At 38.6% G+C, this 9,610-nt stretch overlaps 1 protein-coding gene across 1 annotated transcript in view; it reads left to right on the plus strand.

Moving 5' to 3' along the window:
• Positions 1-4,056, plus strand: part of si:ch73-22o12.1 (nectin-2) — an 80,055-nt gene extending 75,999 nt beyond the window's left edge. Inside the window, exons 7-10 of the mRNA XM_062421806.1 lie at positions 930-1,065; positions 1,253-1,310; positions 1,470-1,553; positions 2,801-4,056. Coding sequence (XP_062277790.1) covers positions 930-1,065; positions 1,253-1,310; positions 1,470-1,553; positions 2,801-3,013 — 491 coding nt within the window. The 3' untranslated portion in view covers positions 3,014-4,056. The remainder of the gene's footprint in view (positions 1-929; positions 1,066-1,252; positions 1,311-1,469; positions 1,554-2,800) is intronic.
• The last annotated feature ends 5,554 nt before the right edge of the window (positions 4,057-9,610 follow it).

Raw genomic sequence — 9,610 nt, forward strand, 5'->3', positions numbered from 1 at the left:
AATCGATATTTTCCATAATAACAATATATCAAATAGCCAGCAAACAGACAGAGTTAGTGACTAATTATTGAACATAGTGCAGCATTTCGCAGCTAAAGACCCACATATTTCCCTCATGAGCTGATGAAGACCAAAACCAGAGCTAGAGCAGAGTGAAAATTTAACTTACAGTCACTATGTCGACAGAAACACAACTCCAAATGAATGATAATGCTGCTGTTTAATGACTGGATGTGCAAATAAGCACTTGCTAACAAGTTCAACATATCAACTTAAAAGGTTATGATGTGTCACAACTTATTTCCATTGCCACCAGTGGCCAAAAAAGCAAAAAAAAAAGTAATTTAATGCAGGTTTATAGAAATAGTTTGACATTTTGGGATGTACTTGCTATCTGGCAGGGAGCGAGAAGAGAAGATCAAAATCACTCGCACATCTGTTTATTGGCTCTGAGAAGTTGCCAGGCAAAAAATAGTTTGGCTCATCGTTTCTTGTACACATTTAAAACACAAGCTGTAATGTGTTAATTAGTGAACTTTAGATAGAGATGCTGGGAGGCAGATTTTGTTACCTTCAGACAGAGCCAGGCTACCTCTATGCTAAGCTAAGCTAACCAGCTGCTGGCTGTGTATATCAATTTGACACCATAAAGTGAAGAAGTATATTTCACAAAATGTCAAACTATTCCTTTAATTATTGCTCTCTTCCTGTGAAATACTGGATTGTTGTATCTCATCTGGCTTTTAAAAGTTCTTCACATGAGACATTCACTGATGAAACTGCTCATGACACACTGACATATGGGTCTCTAAATAGACGTGGCTTTAAAGGTTACAAGACAGAAAGGTTGGGACAAACTGTTCTAAAACTGCATTTAAAGTAAAGCTGTATTTTCAAAATTACTTTAGCTGTGCCCCCTCTTTTCACAGGTAACCGTCTTCCAGAGAAAGGTCCCACCACAGGCAGCATCATAGGAGCCATCATCGGGGTCATTATACTCTTGGCCATTATTGGAACAGCCATAGCCATGTTCCGCAAACACCGTAACAACAAGCTTAATGGAGAGTGAGTATCTATGCGACTAAATATGTGTGGATAACCTCAGTTTACTTCAATGTTATTTTTTTCCTGGTGTCCTGGTGTTTATTCTGTGTGCTATTTGCAAATTGGTCCATTAGATGAAATGCCACGCAGCATGTCTCATATTTTTGCAATTTAGTAAACACGACAGCTGTGTGTCTTTGTGTTTCAGTGGTCCACCCAAGTACAAGCCCCCTCCACCTAAGAAGACAAACAGCTCTGCTAACAGGGTGAGTCACTGTTGATAAAAGCTTGTGAGGACAACATTATAATTAATAAGACAATTCTGTCAGGTTTTTGTACCCAGAGGGATAGCTGTGAGCGAAGCTATCAAATTTGGTATTTATTAATTCCTGAAAAATATGGATTGATGTGTGTGTCCTAAGCAGACAATCACAAGTTCTGCTCCAGTGGCTGAGGACACACCTCTGCAGAACCAGTCCTACAATACCCAGATTGATGAGCCAGTCACGGTAAGAGTGTGTGTTGTAACTTAAATGTATATATATGATGTGTTTTTAAGTTTGAAATTCACACACTGCAATATGCAGACCAGTGGAAACATTTTAAGCTCTGTTGCCTTCTTCAGTGGTTGTTTCCAAGTTGTTTCCAGTTTCCTTACATATAGTCCATTGATTAGTTTTGTGCCTTTATAGATTACAATAAATATACAAAACATTACAATAACCCTTTTTTTCCATCTTTTTTTTAAAGATTTATTTTGTTTGGGTCTTTATTTGTAAGTAAATGGCATAGAGGCCGACAGGAAACAGGGAGAGAGAGGGGAATGATGTGCAGCAAAAGTCCATTGCCAGAGTCGAACCAGGAAAGCTGCGATTACATGGCATGCACTGTAACCACTCCACTACCAAAGCACTACATTACTAAAAGTCTTAATTAAAAAATAAGATGTGCTGCACTGGGTCAACAACAATAGTGTTGGTAATGTTTAAATAAGAAATCGGATGCTCTTCAAGAATAGGGCAAGTAGTTGAATAAGATGGGGGAAAAAAGTCTTTAAAAGTCTTAAATTAAATCATAAATAAACCAACACATCTTGATTCAGAGTCTAACATTTCCATAAACTAATAATTTTTACAAAAAACATTATTTAGTTATTATTGAAACATTATTCAGACAACAGCTTAGAATAATGTAATACAAAACTGTTCCAAAAATGAAGACCTCAGATATTGTGTGTGCATAATGCAGTGTTTAATTAACACTTAGATTGAAAAGCAAAAATGTAAAGTTTAAATTTGCATCTTGAAGCTTCTTTAAGGGATCTTTGGGATTAACATCTTGATTGGAAATAAGTGATTTTACGTTTAACATGTAGCTATTGTGTTCTGTCCATAAACAATAAACAATAATTATAATATAAATTAAGTATCATATCAACATTTTAATAATTATATCGCTTCTTTCCAATAAAGTACATTTTTGTTGTTTCAAAATGAATTCATACATGTAAATGCATTTATTTATTATTTATTATTCCATCCCCGAGAATAAGATTGTTACTACTGGATGAGCTTGCAATCATATCAAGACTAATATACATAAATATAATGTGCAGCAGAGGCTTGTGGGATAGAAGCTAGTGGAGTGCACCATTAAATTTTCACCCAGACAAAGACTTCATGATTATGTCTATATCTTGTATGTAAAGCATCTTTTTAGTGCCATTTATGAGGGAGAACGTGTTTTACTTTTGCAGGACCTGGATGCCCACCATAATGATGATGATGATGGTTACGGTGAAGAGGACAGGGATCATTACTACTCTGCTGCCCCCTCTGGCTGGGATGATCCCGGAAACAACGAGGTCCCGCCTTTCTACATGCGCACAAACCGTGACCCCCAGGACTATGATCAGGGCCCCAATGTCAACCGCGGGGACAGCTTTGTCTCACCCGCTATGTTTGTGTGAGGGTAAAAGGGGGTGTGAGGAGACTAGGTTGTGTGCTTGTGTGTGTAAATATGTGTGCATGTATGTCTGATTGCCTGGATGAACATTTTCTGCAGGCTTAAATGAGACATTATTTTAGCTCTGTGATGACTTGTGAATGTGAACATTTGATTGCTTTGAATTTTAAAATCAGTTGTTTTTACTGAAGGGTATTTATATGGGATCATGTTACCAGTACTCTTTTTATTATGACGTAATCAGGTTCAGCTATGCATTCAGCTGATCCGCTTGAGCCAGCAAGATGCAAAATGTTGTTAGTTTATGCACATCTGTTGCAGACAGCTTTAAAAGAGTATGATGAAATTATTATCAACTGTAGATAAGGCAAAGACAATGTTTTAAATACCTTTTACTGCTAAATGTTACATAAAAGTCAGAACACATTTGGAAATACACTAATGCACTGCAAGAGCCTGTAGCAGATGGATGTCTCTACACTAAACTGCCTTGCATTATTGACTGTGGAGCTGTCGTACACATTATGGTCACTGGCACAGCTTGGTTAGCAGAAGCACAATATGTGGGTATTACATTTTACCTCTGTCTAGTCTTATCTGTCTGTGTTGTTGGTTCCCAAACCCAGCTGGTGTAAAACAGGCGCCCTGTGGAGAAGCTATTAGCTGCAATTAATCTGCCAGCACCGAGACGAGACTCACACACCGTGACGAAATCGGGGTGTGTAAAGGGCTGTGGGGGGCGAGGGGGGTGACGGCTAGAGCAGTACTATATATGTGTTGACGTTTCAGTTTGATTTGATTAGTTATTGATTTTATGTCTTAAGCATCTGGTCTTTGCTTCCTTGTAAACATTTAATGACACTCAGCTTAGACAAAACTAAAGAGCTAGTGACTGGTGGAGCATGGATGTACAGGCCTGTCCTTTTGTTTTATTTTTTAAATTGTAATATTTTTTACTTGCTTATTTTTTACTTGCATCCATCCATAAAGCCATAGTAACACGGCACTCATTTGCTCAAACAGTGAGGTGCCACAGCCTTGTGTTGTTTTTTTTGTTGTTTTTTTTGGGCGGGGGGGGGGGGGGGGGGGGGGGGGTGTATCTGTTACTTTAAAAAAAACTATAACGTTTTTTTGCTATTTTTTATAATTCAGTTTGTCTACTAGCGTGCTCAGATGGATTAGGATAAATCTGGATTATGTCCATGAAATCTGTTGCAATTCATCTCTCCAGTGGAGGATTAAATAGTTCTTTATGGAGTTCAAATCAGGGGTTGACACAGAGCCTGCTAGTATATTGATGTCTCCATCCATTATCAGGGTCAAAGGATAGACGGGTCACTGAATTGAAGGTAATTTTTTTGGTCTTTATGTTTTTTAGTGCCAATTTAATCAAATTGCCTTTTGAGAAGAATGATCTATTTTGTCCTTTTGTTATTTTTATTTGATTCTTCATGGATTGTATTTTAACAGTCATCTAAATAGTTACTGATTCAATAAAACATTTACATTGTGGTCCTGTTTAAATGAGTTGTCATGTCCTTATTCATTGCTGCAACTATCACTCCCTTCAGTTGTAATTGCAGTTTTTCACCATGTGGTAGCAGTATAGACTGAAAATATAGGAGAGATTAGCACAACTGAAAAAGCTGCAGCCCTGACTTTTACCTGCTCGTGTCGAATCATAGACTGTATATGTGTCGAATGCAGAAAACTAATATTATAGAGGAAGAAAATGATTGCTTTAAGTATTGTAACATTTTCATTTAATATCAATTGATTTCACTTTGTGCTATTTGTTAGCAAATGACAAGGGAGCGTGTAAGCACAAAATTGCACACTGCAGCTGCAGTACCAGCGGATGTCCATGTGAGGGCTCTAGATTTATAAAAAATTTTAAAAAAGGAGAAAAAGCTGAAAATGCAGGAGGCTTTTGCACACCTGATACAGTGGCAGGCACTTGGTTCTCTGCTTCCTCTGCTCTTGTCTGACTCATCTCTTTCTATCTTAAGCTGCATATCCTGCAATCCCGTACTCGCAGTCCATGAAAAGAGAACCATTTTTAGATCAGTGTGATTCATTCCCAGCTTCGAGACTGCACCAAAAAGAACCAAAATGTCCACCCCTGTAAATGCAGTATATAAAGATTACATACATAACTCTCCTGCACCACTGACTCACATGTTTAAATCCCTTGTGTCTTGCAGCTTATCCATATTAATTGGCAAAGAATGCAGCAGTGTCCTGAATGAGCCAGGGCTGGTGCAGATTAGCCTGTGGTACTGCAGATGAAGGTGAGGCCTGACTAGCAGCCCAACATGACTCTGCAGTCTGTTTTTTCTGCCTGTATTCTGGTCACACAGGTAGATGGGTATTCTAGGAAGTACTGACTGTGTAAGGGGTTTATTGCTGACAGAATGTTTTTTTGCAACTGAAGGCAATGTAAGACTTAATGCCAAGGTCAGTCGATCTGCAGCTGGCATGGAAAACTCTGACTTGCATTATGTGTTTAACCTAAACTTAAAGATGGCTTCTGTGAAAATTATTATTTGTATTCTTTCTCATTTTAGTTGCGCTGCAGTACCCCACTGTATGCTGACATTGCAGTGTACACTAAGTTACCTACTATATAAATGTCTGGATCAATAAATATGATCAGGGAATGGAGCAGGAGTTGTAACTCTCTAATGGCTCTGTGTGTATTGCTGAAGGAGTTTTCCTATGGTATGTTGGGAATGCACAGACTGTGGACAAACAGGAGACAACAAGATTCAATAAATGAATCCAGAGTATGTTTTGGGGGTCAAATAGAGTTGAATGTACCAGAATTTACCAAATTCTTGAAGGGAAAGTGTTCTCAAGCCCTAGTCAGTTACTTTTCTGTAAACTTGCAGTGATCCGTGCAGTAGGGGCATTATGGGATTAACAGACTTTGTGAATCGGCAGCCAGGTAATGAGTGAAGGAGAAGGCAGAGAATAAACCTCTCATGCCTTCAGTGCTGCTAAGCTGGTTAAAAATAGAGGCAGAAGAGGAGGGATTGAGAGAATCGGGGTGGACAGAAAAGATGGGGGATGGAAGAAACGACTGATTTGACTTGCAGTAAAGTAGGTGAGGAGGGATTTAACAGGTGACCTTGCCTGCCAATAGAACAAATTTGAGCCAACTCATGTAAGAGGCACACAAAGAAACATGCATCAAGCATCCATGAAGATCCTGACATCTCTTTGACCCACCACCTACCCTACCTGATGGACAAACTCTGCCTATAGGCTCATCATGTGTATGACTATGATGAGCATATTTGGCTGTATGCTGTTGGCTTGGTTGGTGAGTATAAAGACACACACACATTTATAAATACAGGCCTGGTTAAGCCTGACGAGGCTGAGGACACCTTGAATGACCTTGATAATCAATTTGAAGAGCTCAAAAGAAAACTAAATTATAGCTAACCGTAATATTTAAGCAGCAGTTTCACATACTTTGATGTAGTCTTTCAAAAGAGAATAAAGACATTTGGTTCAGCATTGGAGTTGTCCTTTTATACCTTTAATAGCTTATAAGAGGAGGAAATAAATACGTGACTGAACCCCCATGGAGAATGTGGGTGTCTGTAGGTTTGTGTGTGGGTGCTTATAGTGGAAAAAATAAAGACTGTAAGCAAACAGTTTAAGTGGATTAAAATGTAGCTACCCACAGTTGTGGCCTTTTCTTTCCACTCAAGAGACTAACTGGAGGTGTAAAATCCCCTGAGAACTCCTCACCTGTTCATTCTCCATCCCTCACTTTTATTTTTATTTTTTCACTCCCTCTGCCATCAACGGGGCTATTTCTGTAAACACCAGGCCAGAAGGACACACTGTGTGAGAGGAGAGCAAGAGGACGACGGAGGCACGAACGCTGGCACCATGGTGAGTGACACTGTCGAGACGCCCTCGCAGTAGGAAAGGCATGTGAGTCTGGAGAGGAATGGAAAGAGGGAGAAACTGATAGAGCGGGTGGAGTAGATAAGGGGCACAGGCTGTGAAAGAGGAAGAGAGAGAGGAGCTTTGGGGATTAAAGAGAAGCTGAAGGTGGAGGGCAGGCAAGGCCAATGGACAGCTGGGAGAAGCCTGGCACAGCTCAGATTGGTCCATATGTGTATGTAACTTGCCTCCTGATGCTCTCACTTTGAAAACTTATATACTGTACTGGTGCTTTTAAATGTGTTAGTTACATACTATGTTATGAAAATATAAATGCATGAAACCCAAGGGAAAATAAACAATCATGTAATGTTTCTAAGAAAAAATGTATTCATAACCAATGCAGCGTGACACATTTAAAAGTAGAATCAAGTAAGGCTATAAATATCTGTCAAAGGATTGTAGGAGTTAGAGACCAAACCATCTGATTGGCCAGTCATGCTTTTCCACACATGCTTTGTATTAGCAAAAGCAATAGCCCTCTTTAATGTGACAACACAAGGCTGTTATTTTTTTTTTTTTTTTTATTAAACACAAAAGACACAATTGTGATATTATAGTTCTTGTTAAGATTCAGTTATCTTCAGCTGCAAAACTCAATATTTAAACATCACACAATTAGCATACTATGACTGAAACAAACAACCCAAACAAACAGTGTCATCCAGCGGGCAGACTGATCACATAATGATCTTACAGTGGCGTTCAATATTACAGTACTTTGGTCTCTGCGTGGCCTGAGGCAGAATCAGAGCTGACACACAGTGAACATAGCTCCACTATGCTTTTCTCTGCAACATGATGTAGGTATCTGATTTGTATGTAATTTGTGATTAAAGGAAAGGTTTTGAACTTTTCATCCAAATACATTTGTGTAAGGAAAGTGTGATGCCTGTGTAGCTGTCATGAAAGAATAATGATGAACATAATTGGTGGTGATGTCAGCACTTGAAATTTTGTTTGCCATTATCATGTCTCTGAAATATAAAGCAAAGAGGATTTTGAAAATTAAATAGACAAATTTGAAATGATAGACTAACAATGCGGTTGAGCAAACAAATATGTTACATTTTATGTTTATTTTGGTTGCATTTTCTGATCTGACGCCCCTATCTGCAGGATGACATCATGTTGTCTGTGCCTTCCTGTACAGCTACAAATAACTTTTGGAAATGCGTATGTTTTATGATGTGACAAAACTTTGATGACACTAAGGTCTGGTTAGGTGTAAGGCACAAAAAAGACTTGGTTAGGTTAAAGAAAAAAAATCATACTCAATTAAGATTTAGAAAACATTGTGGGATTTGATCATCATTATAGTTACAATAATGTAATCCATGTGGTTAGGGTTAAGGGATGATCATGGTCAAGGTTTCACAGAACCAATGTTGGCTCAAGTTTGAAAACAGGAAACAAACTGCAGCGCAGTGTTGAGTTGATCCATCCTTACAACTTCAACGTCCTTCTGATGCTCTATAATAACATCACCTCATTTCCTCCTTCGCTCACGTCATAATTACTACAGCTACTAGATTAAATAGATAGAGGGTGTCTGTCACGTGAACTTAAAGACGTCTTTTGGAGCACTTGCTGAAACAACTGAGATAATAGTAAATGCCAAAATGCAGTGTAATAGTAGCACAAGTAGAGAGGACTCATACTGTCAATAATCACTGATGTCAGTGACATCCATATCTATCTAAAGTTTGCTAACATTAACATCCTAAGCTACTGCTCATACTAGACCCAGTCAGAATGTAGCAGCAAAATCCCTGAACATATTGAAATGAGCAATGGTGTATTTTATTTCTTATGAGAGAGAAAGAATGTGATATTTCTTCTTTTAAAACATTAATTAGTAATGCTTTAAAATCAAATTTATTTTCAATTAAAAGAAATAAAACGTGCTGGATGCTGAAATTCTTCATAAATATATTATAATATAAAGTAAAAGATGTAGTGTAAAAGAATAACACTTGATCCCAGGTATCAATGCTGTGAGATTCACTGAAATAGATATACACTACATATAGTGAGGAGAAAAAGTAATGCACTGTATTTTTCTATTGTAAGTCAATGGTGTGTGAGTGTGTGTGTGTGTGTGTGTGTGTGTGTGTGTGTGTGTGTGTGTGTGTGTGTGTGTGTGTGTGTGTGTGTGTGTGTGTGTGTGTGTGTGTGTGTGTGTGTGTGTGTGTGTGTGTGTGTGTGACATTTGCCATTTATTTCCCCAGGGCAGTCGTGATGCCAGCTGGTTTAAAATGATTGTTAATATTTAATGCTATCAGCTCAGGTTACATCATTCCTCCGTACCTGCTGAGTGACCCCCTTTAACTATCTCCACATTTTCTCATTTAAAGGGATGGGATGTCCAACATGCCCTTTAAATGTCTTCCTGGCTGAGCTCAAATCTCCCTGTGCTCACCACTTACTCAAAAATGAACTAATCCTCAATCGCAACCGCTTAGATTTATCAGCAGTGGGCTGTTGACTTGTGCAGGACATGATTCTTTATGTGTTGAAATGTAAGTGTGTGAGAAGATAGTGTGACAGCGAGAGAGACATTCTTCAACACACTCCTCTGCCGATCTGCAATATCCTGTACCTGCTCTCTCTTCTTTTATTCCACCTCTTGCAAAAT

Source organism: Scomber scombrus, chromosome 7 (assembly GCF_963691925.1).
Source record: "Scomber scombrus chromosome 7, fScoSco1.1, whole genome shotgun sequence".
Classification (NCBI taxonomy): Eukaryota; Metazoa; Chordata; class Actinopteri; order Scombriformes; family Scombridae; genus Scomber; species Scomber scombrus.